General features: G+C 50.2%; 5 protein-coding genes across 5 annotated transcripts; 2 read left to right on the top strand and 3 right to left on the bottom strand.

Annotated features, from left to right (window-relative positions):
• Nucleotides 1-291: 291 nt before the first annotated feature.
• Nucleotides 292-1,344, bottom strand: N7525_003269 (uncharacterized protein; the record flags this gene model as incomplete). Its single annotated transcript, XM_002559284.1, has 1 exon — nt 292-1,344. The coding sequence occupies one exon, from the start codon at nt 1,342-1,344 to the stop codon at nt 292-294; it is 1,053 nt and encodes a 350-aa protein (XP_002559330.1).
• Nucleotides 1,345-1,767: 423 nt separating this feature from the next.
• N7525_003268 (uncharacterized protein) lies at nt 1,768-4,200 on the top strand (the record flags this gene model as incomplete). The annotated part of the gene is made up of 1 exon (XM_061212652.1): nt 1,768-4,200. The coding sequence occupies one exon, from the start codon at nt 1,768-1,770 to the stop codon at nt 4,198-4,200; it is 2,433 nt and encodes an 810-aa protein (XP_061069673.1).
• A 431-nt stretch (nt 4,201-4,631) lies between these two features.
• Nucleotides 4,632-6,172, bottom strand: N7525_003267 (uncharacterized protein; the record flags this gene model as incomplete). Its single annotated transcript, XM_061212651.1, has 2 exons — nt 4,632-5,598; nt 5,679-6,172. 2 exons carry the CDS (start codon nt 6,170-6,172, stop codon nt 4,632-4,634), a joined length of 1,461 nt encoding a protein of 486 aa, XP_061069672.1.
• Nucleotides 6,173-7,333: 1,161 nt separating this feature from the next.
• Nucleotides 7,334-14,432, top strand: N7525_003266 (putative sensor histidine kinase/response regulator; the record flags this gene model as incomplete). The annotated part of the gene is made up of 2 exons (XM_061212650.1): nt 7,334-10,317; nt 10,373-14,432. 2 exons carry the CDS (start codon nt 7,334-7,336, stop codon nt 14,430-14,432), a joined length of 7,044 nt encoding a protein of 2,347 aa, XP_061069671.1.
• Nucleotides 14,433-15,670: 1,238 nt separating this feature from the next.
• N7525_003265 (uncharacterized protein) lies at nt 15,671-15,997 on the bottom strand (the record flags this gene model as incomplete). Its single annotated transcript, XM_002559289.1, has 1 exon — nt 15,671-15,997. One exon carries the CDS (start codon nt 15,995-15,997, stop codon nt 15,671-15,673), a length of 327 nt encoding a protein of 108 aa, XP_002559335.1.
• Nucleotides 15,998-16,985: the final 988 nt, after the last annotated feature.

Here is a 16,985-nt window from a genome sequence, read left to right as displayed (position 1 = left end):
CGTTGCATTATTCTCTTTTTGTTATTTTTTGGCTTGTTCCCTTAGTGGATCCATACGCGTCCCATTGCTTTTGACATTGATTTAGTCCAGATACCCAACAATGCAATCTACACTTGAATATATCCATCTGCTTGAAGTGACGTAGGGTACGAGGTGCGAGGTGCTGATCAAGCTTTATGAACCATACTTCAAGAACAATCATGTACAGAGAGCAATTACATGGGGAATAAGCTGAAATCAAGGTGAACTGTAAAAGAAATGTGATTAGTATGATCATGAAAAGATAAATCACTAGTCTAATCCTTCCATGCCGCCCATGTCTTCCCAGAATTGACTGAAATCCACATTCTCATCTTCGAACATCTGCTTCGCTTGTAACATTGCAGACCGTTGCCGTTCCGCGGTGAAGCCACTAGGCTGCGAGCTCTCCCATTGGATCAGCTCGACCCAACGGAGGAAGAGATCCTCCTTGCCCATTTCAGCCAACTTCTCCTTGAAGGCGAGGATCTGGTCGCGCTGGACGGATCGCTTTTGGCCACTGGGGGTATTCTCATCCCCAACACGCCAGATCAGCCAACCATCAGCATCGGTGTTAACCAGCACGGCAGTGCGGAATTCATCCATCTGTACACCATCGCCTCTTCGAGTGCGATCAACCAGAGCATGAGCGCGGATCATAGCCTCATAGTCTAAATTCCAGTCTTCGTCCACGAGCAAGTAACCGGTCTTTCCGATTCGCTCGGGGGTCACAGCGGCGACGATCTTATCGCGACGCGCCTCGTCTTCGCGGATCCACCTGTTACGCTCGAGCTCCTTGCTCCAACTGCGGTTACTGCGGCGGACTATGACCTCCCGCTCACGGAAACCGACGGCGCGTCGCCAGCGCACGGGCCCTCTGACAAAATTAACAGGCCACGACCACAACAGGGTCACGAGGAAGTAGTCGATGCATATAGTTCCAGTCCGCCGCAGGATGATTTGGACCGCTTCTGTCCACGGGGTAGCTGCCGTGTCCACGGTCATGGAACTTTGGAGCCCGATCAGCGTTCCCACGAGGGCTGGATATGTGCTGATTCCCATGTACACCCGTAAGCCAATCACAGCAGCTACTACCAGGTTGAGGATGAGGGGTACGGTGAAGGTCTGCCGCTTCAGTTCCTCCGCTGTGATATCGATATGGACTAGGTATACTTCGTCGGGAGAGAGTGGTTCGACGAATGTTTTCAAGGCTTCTGGGACTTTCGTGAATGGAGGGATCGGGCCTGAGGATGCGGAGCTTGGTGTTGAGGCTCTGGATGACGTTGGCGTCTTGCCACGACCTGAGCGCCGTGATGATTTCGCCATGGTAGGGGATGGTATGTATGTATTCCCTCAAATCGCTGGATATTATATGAGTTGAAGCTTGTTCAATTGTCTGGGACGCGAGTCTTGGTTGCTTTTATCGAAGCTTTGGAGGATAGGGCGAGTGAACGTGTCACATGTCAAGGCAAGATGAGGGTCATTTGAGCATCACGGGGTTGTGAATTCTCTCCTGACAACGTCTCAAGGACAGATATGAGTAAAAGATAAGTTGAGAAGACCAGTTGTTGGTGATTGAAGGAGTCGACGTAATGCGGGAGGAATTCAGAAGGGAGCTAACCAGATTGGGGAATGAGAGCGTAGTATTTACATCCGTCATTTCTTCAGCGCAGGAGAACCGCGCTTTTCCCCCTTCCCCTAACTTTCCTACATGTAAACCCTCTGCAGGCTGCAAGGGGTATTTCTGTCATGTCATTCGATAAAAATAATCGAGGCTCGCGAGACAGACAGCGGTCACCTTTCCGACGCGCCTCGAAATTCGACCATTACGATATACCAGCGAAGCTCCCATCACCCCCTCAAGAAGATGGTCCACATCCACGACACGCTATTCGCCCAAGATCTCTAGCCGACGCGTTTCGAGACGCATCAAAACCCGCAATGTCCGCCACATATGACGAAGAATACAACTACGTGACAAGCCCAAGCCCGCGGTCGAAGCGGCAGCCGATTAACGCGTTGTCGCCAATATCCCAGACTTCTCCTCCTCCCAAAGAACTCGAAGACGCATATAGGCGAATTGACGAAGATGACGCTTTAGCTGATCTCGTGCGCGACTATGACTGGGAGCCGCAGTACAGCGCACGCTCCGGAAGCCGAAGTCGGCCCCCATCATCCCGGGCCAAGGACACAAACAACAGCAGAGAATCTGCCAATGGACGACCCTTTTCCGACGCTGGTTTTGGTGATGAACTCGGCAATCATCGATCCCGCAAGGGCAGGGACTATACCAAGGACGAGGAGCGATTAAAGCGTGTTACTGGCCAACGCTCGCCAGTCTTCAGCAGGGCTCAGGTCGGACGGGATGCCTTGACGGCGGATAATTTAAGAAGACGAATGGAAGATAAAGTTGTGGAGGATCACCCTGTGCCAGAGACTGACAGGACCGGCCTTCCTTCGCCGAATATACCCACTGGTTGGGGTTTCCGCGCAGGTCACCGACAAGAATGGGAGAGAAAGCCCACCCAGCGGAGCGTCTCGGCAGAAGAAGAGGAAAAAGCGCGTCGGCGCTGGTCGCCAACTATTACAGAACCCCGGGAACACAGGCCTACACGAGCCTCTCCTGGTTCTCCAGCGCGGAGCACAATTTCTGCTAGAAGTGCTCTTGAAGAACGCTCTGCCAATCCGCATATGCAGGCAACGAAAGAGGACTTGGGGGAAGCGCAGTCTGGCCCGAAGCTGATTTCACCCACTAGTGGCGGCGAGCCGATTCCCAATTCCCCTATCACAGTGTTCAAAAACTCCTCATTTGCGAGGCCCAGCCCAAGCAAGCGAGACTCTAGGGATCTACTACGCAAACTTTCCAGGACCGAAAGTCCCAAAATTGATCAAGTCCAAACCCCCGAGCCAGTCAAACTGTTTGAAAGCAAAATTTATGATAAAACCCCTCGGGTAACTGGCGCATGGATCGATACTCCTATGACCCAGCGGGTGGCTGAGAAGGTCGAGCTTCCCGATGATCTGACGAAAGACATCGTCCCCCGCATAACGAACGAAACCAAGGATATTGCGCCCCCTACGAAACCAACGGATGTCAAATCGAAAACGGAGGAACCGAAGCCCGCGCAGGCTGCCGAGAAAGAGCCCCTTCCTGGACCACTTCCTGGGAAGGAGCCAAGACCCCTGTTGACGCGGCCCCATCTAGCTAAAAGTGCCTTAGAGACGGTCATTGAGGACGCCAGCTCCGGCAAAGATGTCGAGTTCGGAGATGACACCATCGAGTCACTTCAAGCATTTATGGACGCCGGCGCAGGTGAAACCAAGGTTGAGGACGATGACGAAGCTTACGAAAAGGCCGTCCTCGCCCAGCTCGAAAATCCGGATCCAAAAGGACATGATGTGGTTGACTTAGATTCATTGAATGTCAAGCTCAACTCTCTAATGAGACATATCGACGAAGTCAAGAAAGGGCTTGACGGCCTGGAAGATCACGTTACACGGGACACCGCAATTGTATCGCAAGCAAATTCTTCAACCAAGAAGAGCCCGCTGTCACACTTGCACACAGGCGAATCCTGCAAAGGCTGTGGCACACAATCTGATGGACGAGTCTACGCCGCGATACCTCTTCCTCGGCTGTGGAAGCGGAGCCCGCGATCCCAGCGCCTTCGGCCCACCAAGCTCGGCTGGTTCATCATCATCTCACTCTCGTGGTATATCATCGAATGTCTGATGTGGGACCAGTACAGCCATCCCGAAATATCCGAAAGCTGCAAAGGCTACTGCCTGCAGCCCGATGCGCCTGTATACCCCTGGGTAACTGTCACAATGTTGTGGCGCTGGTCACATCTTTCGGTTATCGTCACGCCCATTTTCGCTATCTGCGTTGCGTTCTCTCGGCTTGTGGCGCAATTGATGGGTCTTTCGGATGGTTACGTGGATGACGCGCCGGAGCTTGGAAATATCGTTGGCGAAATCCGCATCAATGGTACGCCAGTTGCGTTCCCTTGGCTGTCAGCCCCCACACCTGAAAACACTGTGCCTCAACCACAGCAGGTCCACTATGCACAGCCTGTGCAACCGGTACAGCCTGTCTGGTCAGCTCGCCCCCCGCCCCCGCAGATGTGGGACAATGACCGGCTGTCGGGGGAGGATGCAATGGACAATGATGAATATCTTTAGTTTTCAGGATTGTTCTACAAGTCCTCGCGACGTTTGCCTTGCCCTGTTTCGCTCCGAACCAGGTGGGTAGCTTTTCGGTGGCTCTTGGTAGTTTCATTTCGCTCATGAGTTGGACTCATTTCTTAGCATGGTTCTAATTCAGCATGGTCTGGGCTACTATCTAGTGCAATCCGGGTAGCAATTCGTTGCTGCAGGACCTTTTTTCTAAGAAAGTAATCGAGTATTTATAGTCATCTAGATACATATGTAACTATATCTAACTATATCAATGCCCAACGAGTAAAAATGCGGCGAGACTGGTTCCTTCCAGGGCTATCGCTCCCGACCCATAACAGAACCGGTTTGTCATGAGAATCATTAAAAATACATACGTAGAAATAGTAGAAATAGGGTATGATGCTAAATGCCGAGAGAAAACCATTTACAACGACTCACAACCGCGCTGTCGCACGCCATTGCTTCTGTAATTCGAACTCTCCTTCCAACTTCCAAGCAGTCATTCTCTGCATGAGGGCTTCAACCTGGTCATCGCTGATTTCGCAGGCCTTTTCAATCGGGATCTCCTTTGTCAACTGCAGCTTGAAACCTAACCAGGTGAGGTATCCCGTTGACACGACCCGCCCAGCAACAGCATCACGACAGAACCCAGCAAAGCCCTCGAAGAAACGATGGCTAGCTGGCCTGTCCATCATAAGTATACCGTGGCAGTGCGGCATACCCTCGAACATCTCTGCAACGACGGGCACACCGGCCTGGTAGACGCGGCGCGCTAGAATAAGACCCTCGTCTGTGAGGCCTTCCTCGCCAGTCGAGATCCAGATAGGCGGTGCGTTCTTCCAGAGATCAGAAGGGGCAGCGAGCGGAGACACCAATGGGTGGCTCAGCATGCTGGCGTTGCAGTAGACGTCAGCGCGAGGCGGGGACGTGGGCCAGATATCGTCTGGCGCGAAAGGGAGCGGGGTGAACGGAGTCTTGACAGCCGGGTCGTTGGAAGGCCCAGTCGGTGCCCCGAGGTAATCGAGGTGTGCATTGCTGCTGGTAGACGGCATGGAGCGCGTCACGTCGCACCATGGGGAGATGGTAGCGACGCCTGCAGGTAGTTCGATGGGAACATCCTCGCCGTGGAAGCGGATTGTGCGGGATGCGCGGTTGAGTGTCAAGAGTGTCTGAAGGAGAACCAGCGACAGGTTCCCGCCGGCGGAATCGCCAGCGAATACGATTTTGCTTGCTGGCACGGCTTTGTGGAGGGAGCCTGGAGGTGGGTGGAGGAGTGAGAGGTATGCTGTTAAGGCGTCGACAAGGGCAGCTGGGAATGGATTTTGAGGAGCGAGGCGATATCGCACGGAGAAAACGGGGGCACCGGTTAGGTGGGACAGGTGTGCGACGGGGACGCGGTGGCTGCAAGGATCCAAAAGGCTTTATTTTTTATGGATGCGTCAGCTATGTGCACTGTTGTTAGAGGGTCGAGCGACACTCACAAATAGGCTCCTCCGTGGAAATACAAGATCGTCATGTCCGATGGCGATTCCTCACGCAGCTTGTAGTATTTCTCCTCTTCCGAGAGATCGGGCTCTGGTGTTTTCTTTCCAACACCGGCACGGTAGCCGGTCCATTCGGCTTCGACGGCGACAGTTGCGGGGATATCGTATGTTTCATCGCCTGTCTTAAGATCTTCGATTGCGCGTAGTACTGCGTCGCGCACGTCGACCTCGGGCTGCGGGAGGGTCACCTTGGACACCCACATGGGGCCCTTGACTCCAGGGTCGCGTATCCCTTGTTTCTGGGTTTTGCCGAGTGGAGCTTTTGTTGCCATAAATGAGCGAATAATGGCGACTGTTAATTCGGTGCGCATGTCCTGTTTCCCCTTGACGGGGGACATTTGAATGCCATGCAGGAGGATGGTCTTGAGGATCAGCGGGATGCGGGCCAGCAGCGCCTTTAAGAGGCCGAGAGGTTCCCTAAGCGAACTCATGGTGCGAAGGGAGCGACTTAGAGCGCTGGCTCCTGCAAATAATGGGAATGGAGGAGAGAAGAAGAAAATCTTAAGACCACAAGATCTTAAAATCTCAACCTCGGAAGACGCCAAACAGGATTTAGTGCCTGAGTGGCGTCAGTGCCGAGGTCCGGGACGTGGAGTACATACCCCACAAGCCCTAATTCTGAGTTGCTTCGATGTCTCAGATTGGTCTAATTAGTACATATGTACGGAGTATCATTGGTATATATCATGAGTTGCCATGTAGTGCAGATCATCGAGTTTATCAATAGACTGCTAAGCCATCAGCTTAGGTCGGTCATTATGGACTGCCTACACAGGTAGAATAGACTTGAACAGTTGATATTGCAGCATTGGCTGGGAAAAATTCTTATACACCCGTGGACAATACTTCCAAGGTTGTCATCGAAGGGTAAATGGGCACACAGTACCGTCTTCATCGCTTATGGAGAGTACCATATCAACTACAGTTTCTGTACCTCCGTAACTTCTGCTAACAAAGTTGGAAGCGAAATGTTCGATTACGCAATAATGCACAGTAAACTGAGATAGCTAGTCAGGTGGGAGTCCTATAGATATTCTTGAGAGTAGATACGAATCCTATGTTAAAAACAGCGTCAAATATGGCTGTTTCTGGCTTCCTATATATATACTCCGTAGTTGGGCCGCAAATACTTGAAGCAGAAAAGAAAACACAGCCCATTTCTCAATAATGATGTCAGACACTAATTATTCAGTGATCTGAACATGTTGACACCCCACTAAATACTCATATTAACGATATAAGACCAACTCGGAAATCCAATCAGCCGCCCTAATCCGGTGCCCTGGGGCTTCCAACCTTGGAAGGTTGCGCCTGACAGATGACTAAGTCTCAGCCTCAGGCCAACATCCTCATGATCTTCAATTCTAGAATCACCCTGGTTTGTTTCAGGCTCTTCTTTTTGATGCCTTCACTTTGCACGCCTGAAGGCGAAAATTCTCTTCCTATTTACTGTACATTTTACTCAGCCTAATCTGTCTTGTGGCTGCTTGCATCTTTCATGTCCGCTTTCCCCTCCTCATCCCCCACCTCAATTTGAACCGGGACATGTTCATGGGACTAAGTCGGGCGGACACAACTCAATAACCTGAGAGATGGAGGAGAGTACTCTTTTCGGCGATGACTTGCCGCTTCCACCGGCCCGACTTTTCGAACGATTAAGCCAGTTGCCAGGCTATACCTGGGATCAGGCGGTCGAACCGTTTCACTCGACATACAATCACTGGCATATCTCAGGATACCGTCATGCCTTGGAGCCGGACGTTTTAACTCCTCTTGCAGACTCCTCAAATCCCGCCTCTTCCGGACCGTCGAGCCTCACGCGCTTCTCCCCGCGCACAGAGATCCGGCCATCCGCCCGTGCCTTGCGAAGACTGAGCGCCAGCGAAACCAGCAGTGAGATTTCTCTTTCCAACCACCATAGCCTAGAAACCGATCAAACATGGATACCGGTCATCGCGCGAATCTCCACCAACATTATTCGGCTCGAACGAGAGTTTCACATGCTGAGGTCGATTGTACAATCGTCAGACCCGGATTGCAATCATACAATACGACCAGTCGACTTGATCAGGTTGCAGCCAGATGATGGCCACTCGAAGACGCTGCTGGTTGCAATTTTTGAGTCTCCAGGCCATGACCGGTTGCGAGATCTGGTTACGTTTGGCCCTGCCTCATTTGCGGCCGGGTCCAGAGGTGAAGACAACAATGCCACCCCCAGCGAGCAGGTCTCGTTGCAAGCCTTTTTTGATTTTGCAATTGGGGCATGCGATTGTCTAGAGATTCTACATTATGGTCTGAAGACAGTGCACGGCGAAATCAGAGGTGATGCGTTCCATTTCTCTGCAGAGACTGGCGCAGTGAAGCTCGCAAACACCGGCAACGGTGCTAGATCATTTGACAACGTTCTCAGCGAGGGCTGGTCCTCCGTTTCACGCGAGCTCGGAGCAAAGTACAAGCTGCAATTTATTGCGCCAGAGCAGACTGGGAGGATGCCCACAGAGCCGGATAGTCGCACTGATATTTATGCGCTCGGTCTCTTTTTCTGGTCCATGCTGGTGGGAAAGTTGCCATTTGAAGGAACCGACCCCGTTGATGTGGTACAAAACGTACTAGGGAAGAGGCTGGTGCCTGTATCTGGGAAACGAATGGATGTCCCGGATGCTCTCTCAGCTGTGATTCAAAAAATGACACAAAAGGTGGTTCATGATCGCTATCACACAATCTCATCTGTCAAAAGAGACTTAACACATATTGCGAAATTACTTGGCGATGGTGACAGTGAGGCATTGAGCAACTTCCAAGTCGCGCAGGGAGACGTGTCTTCCTTTTTCACTCTCCCAACACAGATGTTCGGGCGACAACAAGAATATGACAAGATCATGAATATCATCGAAAAGGTCAACAAACGCCAGGCGACCGCCTTGGCTAAAGCCGGAACCCAAAGTCCTGGTACAATGCACGCTCTCACGTCGGCTTCATCCATCTCTGAAAGCCGTATCGAAAGTCTCGAGTTTGCTTCTGTCTCTAGCGATTCTGGCTCCTTCAACCTGCCTCCTCGATCGTCTTCTAATGCCACCAGTCATCACCTCGCACAAGTGACCACCCATGAATCTGCGCCAGGTAGTGACACGTCGTTTTCCACTCCGAAGCATACTATTGCCACCGATGCGTATTGCCACAGCCCAGGAGCAGTTTCCACCAGAGTCAAGAGCCCATCGCATTCTCGGTCTTCCCATAATACAGACCGCGATAGCCACCCCTCCATCGGTCCTCCGAGTTTACCATCAACAAACCATACTGTTAGTCAATCGGGATCGCTGCATTCCTTGAATAAACCGAAGAATAATGGGAAGTCCCGCCGCAGTGAGCGCTGCGAAGTGATCACAATTAGCGGCCCCGCTGGGATTGGGAAAACGGACCTCTTAAATCGGATACAGCCAACAGTTCGCAAACTCGGATGCATAGCGATTACTCGTCTGGACCGAGCCAAACGTGTCCCGTTCGAACCTTTTGCAAAACTATTGGCCAGTCTTTTGCGCCAAATTTTCTCTGAGCGCGATGTCACCACAGATTACCACAATAATGTTAGAATGGCCCTGCGACCGATGTGGCCTACTCTGCACAGAGTTTTGGATCTTCCCGAGCAGCTGATGTCCCCTGGCGCGAAATACAGACCGACTGAGGCAAAAGCCAATCTTCTCATGCCAGATAAGGGTGAGCCATCCAAGCACGTCAACATCCCCGGGCTGGATCAAGGGCAGACTTCCCAAGATTTCTTTTTGGCAAATGCTGCTTCGAAGAACATGCGCCTCATGGAGACATTCCTTGAGATATTGCGAACGTTGTGTCATTTCAAACTGATCACTATATGCCTCGATGACCTCGAACATGCAGATGACGAAACTTTGGACTTGGTAATGAAAATCATCAAAGCAAAGCTCCCCTGTGTCCTTATATTGTCAAGTCGCAAGGATGAGATTCCATCTGACCAGGTGAGATCTCTGTTTGAGGAAGATCTACCCACGATCACGCGAATCGCACTTGAGCCTCTCGAAGAGAAGCATGTCATGGAAATTGTAGCAACGACAATGCACCAGAAACCTGATCAAACCTTGACACCACTCTGCGCGGTCATCCAGGAGAAGAGCCGAGGAAATCCCTTCTACGTTCGGGTAATGCTCGAGACTTGTTACAGAACAAACTGCATTTGGTATTCGTGGAAGGACTCAAAGTGGCTATTCGACCTTGACCGGATATTTACCGAGTTTGTGGCTCCTGTGTACGGCGAAGGGCTTGGCCTGGGATTTCTCACCAAGCGTCTTCAGGACATCCCCCAAGCTGCTCGATCAATCATGGTCTGGGGAGCTCTCCTGGGTAGTCCGTTCTCGTTTTCCCTGGTGCAAAAGCTCTTAACAAGCGAATTTCTTTATTCGAGCAATGACGACGACGATGTTGATCTCACAACGCCGCAAAATGTCACACTTATCAGACAATCAGAAGGTGATATAGTTGTTGGATTGCAGTTTTTGGTTCAAGCAAACCTCTTGAATACAGGAAAGACCGACGATGAGTTTAGGTGAGCTATCTACGGTTGGTTACTGCTGTAGGGAGCTTTTAACTAATTTTCCTAGGTTCGCCAATGAACGACTTGCACAGGCTGCTCTTTCTTTGAGCGAGAGTCGAAATGTAGAGAAGATGCATTTCATCGTTTCACAAGCGCTGATGAAATATTACCACGACCATCGTAGTCGCTATTCGATGGCACATCATGTGGCACTTGCATCACCAACTATCAAGTCTCGCGTCAGCAGACGGCTCGAATATCGACGGATCTTATGGGATGCTGGACAAACCGCTTTCCAGTCGGGCGCGCGGCCTTCCGCACTTTGGTACTTCCGTCATGCCATCGCTTTACTTCAGGATGATATGTGGAACGATCTCCAACCAGATGTTTATTACGATGAAACCATGCGGCTATTCATCACAACCTCCGAGATGTCGTGGTCTCAAGGTCACAATGACGACGCACTCCAGTTGATCAACGAGGTGTTTGTTCATGGCAAGGATGCCGTAAGCAAGTCAAGAGCCTGGATTATCAAAGCGAAAATCTTTGCTCAGATAGGCGATCATCACCGCTCGATGGAATCACTTCTCACCTGCCTTGATGAACTCGGCGTGCATCTTCGTGAACCTACAACATATGAGGAGTGCGATGCTGCCTATCTTCGGCTCAAGTCTTATCTTGAGACTGCTGACATGAGATCTATTGTTCGCAAGCCGGTCTCGAAGGACCCCACTATAGAGACTATCGCCGCAGTCATGTCCGAAGCGATGACAGTTACGTACTGGGACGATGCATTGACTTTTTATCGGATGGCACTTGAGAAGATGAACATTCATATCTTCAAGGGTGGGTTCACACCGATCGCAATAGGTTATTCCCATCTTGCCATGATCGCCTTGAGCCGCTTCAAAGACAGCGAGTTTGGCATAAAACTTAGCGATCTTTCTCTGGAATTGCTCGAACACTGCCCTGATTTGTCCACTCAGAGCAGAGGCTCGATCGTTCATAATCTCTACGTCAGCCATTTACGTGTTCCCATGTCATCAACACTACCAGCCTTGGAAGCTTCCCTCGAGGCTTCTTTCTCAATGGGTGACCCATATCTTACACTGATAAGCATCTCATCAATGGCCATGACACGATTATATCTAGGTCAGGACATGGCGCAGCTGGAAGCTTTCTGCGTGGAGACTCCTGAAGAGATTCCCAAGTGGCAACAAGATACTCGCGGTGGGGCTAGCCTTATTGCTGTCCAGCAAGTTGCACGCGCTTTGCAAGGCAAAACAGACTTCCGATCTGCTGACAGCATCATGACAGACGCCAATCACAACACAACTGAGTATATGCTGCACTTAGATGTTAACTCCAGCAACGCTGATAGACCCCGTGACATCTACTGGGGTCTTGCCATGATCCCACTGTTCATGTTCGGCCACCACACTAGAACAATCCAAGTCGGTACTCAACTTTTGTTCACCAGGCACAGGCTCTGGACCGCACGTGTGTCCTACCTGATTTATTTCTATCTGGCAGCCTCACTCCTCACACTTCATAACGACAATCCCTCGCAAGGGTATCTCGACGGCAAGATGGACACAGTTTTAGAATACAAGGCCGAAATTGATTTTGCTCGAGCTGCATCCGAAGCAAACTATGGCATGTGGGCTCTAATTTTAGAAGCCCTGATCTCGGAGGTTCGCAACGATCATAGCGCTGCCATCCAGGGCTTCGAGTCTGCGATCGACCATTGCCAAATTCATGGTTGGCCCCTTGAAGAAGCCTTGGCCCTTGAGCTGCAGGGCGAGTTTTTGGTTAGGCGTGGAGCAAAGAGGGCGGCTCGTGCTGTGATCCAAGATGCCATCGCTTCATGGAGCTCTATTGGCGCTGGTGGCAAATCGTCGCAGCTTGCTGAAAAACATGAATGGTTGCTCAAGACGGCTACGTCCGCAAAGACCGTGGACGTTGGCTGTCAGACTATTGATTCGCTCCTGGAGATTAGCCGTGATGTTGTGCAAGAAGAGGTTCTGATCCCTCAGCAGATGGAAGAAGACGAGAGGAGACAACAGTGGATCGAGCAGAATGGTGTTGCTGCCGGAGAACGGTCTCTAGACATATCAAGTGTCGGTCTAGACATTATTGACTTGTCCAGCATTCTCGAGTCCAGCCAAGTCATGTCGTCTGAGCTTCAAATTGACAAGCTTTTCATGAAAATGCTTGAGATCATCTTGGAGTCTTGCAACGGTTCCGATTTCGCCATCATTGCTACCGACTTTGATGACAACAACGGCTTTGCAATTGCCGCAGCAGGCGATTCTGAAAAGGGCCAGCAATCATTCCCAGAAGGTCTCCCCTTCTCAGAAATGGAGGATCGGATGGCCCTACATATCTCGGACTACGTCATGCGCACAAAGGAGGAAGTTCTTGTTCACAACGTGCTTGAGGATGAACGATTTTCTAACGTAAGTGAGACCTACCTGGCAAATTTCCCGACGGGTCGGTCTGTCATCGCACTGCCAGTCGTGCAAGGAGATCGCCTTCTCGGCGTCATTCATCTGGAAGGAAAACCCAATTGGTTCACACAGCGCAACGTTGTGGTCCTGCATTTGCTTTGCAACCAAATTGGTATTTCGTTGTCCAATGCATTGCTCTTCCGGGAAATTCGCAAGGTCAGCGCCAAAAATGCCTCCATGATTGAGTCTCAGAAGCGTGCATTGGCATTGGCACGCGAGGCTGAACAGAAGGCAAAGATTGCGGAGGCCGAAGCCAAGCACAACGTGAAGCTAAAGGAAGATGCAGCAAGGGCGAAGTCAATTTTCCTTGCCAACATTTCTCATGATCTGCGTACTCCCATGAACGGCGTGATTGGTCTGTCGGAACTTCTCAAGGGCACTTACCTCGACAAGGAGCAAGATGAATACGTTGAATCAATTCGTGTGTGTGCTGATACCTTGCTCACCCTCATCAACGACATTCTCGATTTCTCGAAGCTCGAGGCTGGGAAAATGAAGATCTCCACGGTCCCACTCAATCTGAAACAGACGATATCGGAAGTCATCCGTGCTTTGCGATACACGCATCGCGACAGAGGCCTAGAGACCATTGAGAACCTCGATAAGGTACCACCAGAGCTCGTCGTTCTTGGCGACCCAGTTCGTCTCCACCAGATTTTCATGAATCTTCTCAGCAACAGTTACAAGTTCACTCCTGCCGGGTCAGTTACGGTCAAAGCGAGAGTTGCACGCGAGGGCAAAGGTCGGGTTCGCCTTGAATGCTCAGTCTCCGACACCGGCATCGGTATTCCAGACGAACAAAAGGCTCGTCTTTTCCGACCATTCTCACAGGCTGATGCATCCACGGAAAGATCGTATGGCGGTAGTGGCCTTGGCCTGTCAATCTGTAAAGCTATTATTGAAGACGTTCTCGGTGGAGCTATTTGGCTTGAATCGAAACCTGGAGTTGGAACGACAGTGACGTTCCATCTGGTCTTCAATAAAGCACCCAAGAAGACGGCGGTCAAGACTGCATGGTCACAAGATCTGAGCAATGCAGAAACTGAAGCGCGTCGGTCTTCAGCTCGCGACCTCACCCAAATCCCTCGTGACCAAATCCGAGTGTGCATTGCCGAAGACAACCCAATCAACCAAAAGATCGCCGTCAAATTCGTCACTGGGCTTGGCCTCCAGTGTAACGCATACAGCGACGGCAAACAAGCCGTCGATGCTCTGCGTGCGAGCTCCCAAGAAGGCAACCCATTCCACGTGGTTCTCATGGACGTGATGATGCCCACTCTCGACGGATACAACGCGACCCGCGAGCTGCGCCGGGATCCCGACCCGAATGTCAACGAAGTCCTCGTCATCGCGATGACGGCAAGTGCCATCGAAGGCGATCGCGAGAAATGCCTGGAGGCTGGCATGAACAATTATCTCCCGAAACCGGTTCGCTCGCCCATTTTGAGCGAACTATTGGACAAATATCTCGCTCCTGTGCCGCCATCCTATCCCAAGTCTCGCCTTGCTATCCGAGAAAAACGTTCGAAAGCAAGTATTGATGGCGGCGGCACACCTACCAGTTACTCTTCCTCGGCTTCGGATGAACCGAAACCATTTCCACTGGAAAAGAAATGAGTCCATGCATTTTTAATTTTATACCCGAGTTTGCAAAGATAGAAGCTAGGCGTCATTTGGCTCGATGAGTTTGTCTCTCTTTGGCTTTTAGTTTTCTTTTCGCCTCATTCACCATAGGTAGTTCTTTAATATTTCTTGATTCCACGAATCGTGCACCTGGTTTTTCTTTTTCTTTTCCTTTTCCTGGACGATGTTATTCTCTGCTTATAATCATGATCAATAACATACTTCTTCAATCTGATCAGGTAGACGTTCTGTTCTACATTGGAAATTTTAACATAATCCGTTATTTACATATAGAAGATCAGGTATAGTTATACATAATTCCCATGGTATTAGACAAAAGCCTAAGCATGGCGGCCAAAGATGGGAAATCGCTTGACACCATTGGGCACAAGGGTGGGCGAACACCCTAGTATCCTCGCCATAGGAATCGAAAGGATCCAATTTGCGCCTACTGCGCCTACTGTGGTAGTGATAGCTTTCCTGCACAACGTGCACGGAAGAGCCCGGAGTTCGTCGGAATTTAACAACCCAGCCAATAAGACCTGCAATTGGTTCTGCTACGCTCTTGATACCACTATTCCACAGATACGGGCGACAATAGCCGCCCTACATCGCGTATTCCTATTATATGGTATGTCATCCAGACAGTGTTGTGTATCAATGTAGCAGTCAGAGAAGTACTTGTGAGATGCGATGAGGGGAAATCAAGTCAAGCATGGTATCTACCGGTGTTCGTACACAGAGTCATACAATGACGCAGCCATTCGTGGATTAATTGCTGATTCCCATGTATCCCGAATGTCTTTCGCCAAATGGGACACCCGAGTCCTTTGCATGAGTACACATGAGGTGTACTTCGTTACTGTTGCCATGTTGACCAACCTGCCTGTGTGACATTCAACGAATTCTTTCTCGAGTCAGAGATGCAGGATTCAGGATTCAGGATTGCGATCACGAATTCAATCTTATTATTGTTCCTAGACATAGCCGACAAACAGGAGAGAGGGATCACTATAGAACATGGAATATCGAAAATCAGCATGCATGAGCATAAGGTCATCCCCAGACTATGAGAGCAGGTATCAGAGTGAAAATCTCGATATAGTATTTCAACATGAACACATCAAACTAAGCCGTAAAGCTTCTAAACCAACGCCAGCAATGCCTTCGTATCATTCAATGGCGCAAATAGCAAGATGAAAAGGAAACAAAACAGAAAAGCACTTTTTTCGCTATCCCTTCCCAGTAGTCTTTGTTGCGGCGTTCTCCAACGCCGTATATCTCCACTCGTATTGTGCCATTGCTCTTTTATCACTTGCAGAGCGACCTTCGTTCTTGCCAGCCAAATCCTTTGTGCCCTGCATCTGTATTTCCCATCCCTTGAGGATTCGAGCCTGGGCTTCCGCGATCGAAGTCAGATTCGAGTTCTGAGAGGCCATTCGTTCGTCAATCGTGGCATGATACGATAGTTTGGCGCGGAAAAGGGCCATCTCGCATTCGTCGTACTTGATTCCTTTTGCCTCGGGCACCATGTTGTCTTGTGTAGTCCTTGGTGGCATCTTGGACTGGACCACGAGCGAAGGGGAAAGGTTGTTGATGTAGCAGGCAACAAACTAGATTTATAGCTCTGTTTTGGCAACGGAATGTGGGAGTCTGGAAGGAGTGAAGAGAATATGCACGGTATTATATTCAAACAAAGTATGTATATATGTCGAAAGATGAAGCGAGTGATTCGATGCCACGCCTAGAACCTGAAGCAAACATATAAATATGGCGAAAGGAAGGGCTGCAAACTAAGAACCAAAAAGAGCTAGGGAAATGCAAGAGAAATCTCCGATTAATTATATCATAACGAGATTATACTCACCGTCATTATCGAAAGAAAACATCGCCCCTCTAATACCCGACGTGCCGGATGTATCACACTCAATTCCCCCTCAACGCGCAGAAAAGGGGGCATGGCCACAATTGGACCATCCCAGAAAGAGAAGGAGATCAAAAGACACATGCACATACAAATATAGGAGCATCTCAACAAACCCTAACGGCTTCTTCACGCCAAAACTTTGTATTCGTGCCTCTAACAACGGTACTCGAAGTATGGCGCTGCACATCCCGTGTTGAGCGGCGATGACCCGTTTGCTTTTTGGCGACAGTGCCATCTGTCTCGTGATGAGAAGCCGAGCCAATCAATCTGGGCTCCCGCCTTGTCTGGCGCTTTTAGTGTAAAAGCTATGGTGACACCATGTTTGAATCGCCAGACCGCACAACCGGACGTGCATGACTCTAGGAATTTTGCTGGGAGGGTCATCAAACGGCAGATGCAGTCCCGTCTCGGTCCGTATGGCCGTGCGCGCATCTCTGTGTATCAGGGTCTGTAGATGAGACGATATCTGTATATTGTGTGTACTCCGTACATTTACGTATTCTTCTATATCTCGATGCCTATAGGACAGATGACTGTTTGCATCAAACCATCCGATCCGGATTGTTTTCAGCTGAGAGACAATCAAAAAGAAGTTTAGCATTTCTATACCATTGCCACGA

Source organism: Penicillium rubens (genome assembly GCF_028828025.1).
Source record: "Penicillium rubens strain IBT 27055 chromosome Unknown utg000002l_segment0_segment0, whole genome shotgun sequence".
In the NCBI taxonomy this organism is placed as follows: Eukaryota; Fungi; Ascomycota; class Eurotiomycetes; order Eurotiales; family Aspergillaceae; genus Penicillium; species Penicillium rubens.
Note: the sequence above shows the minus strand (reverse complement) of the source record. Positions and strands in the feature narration are given on the sequence as shown.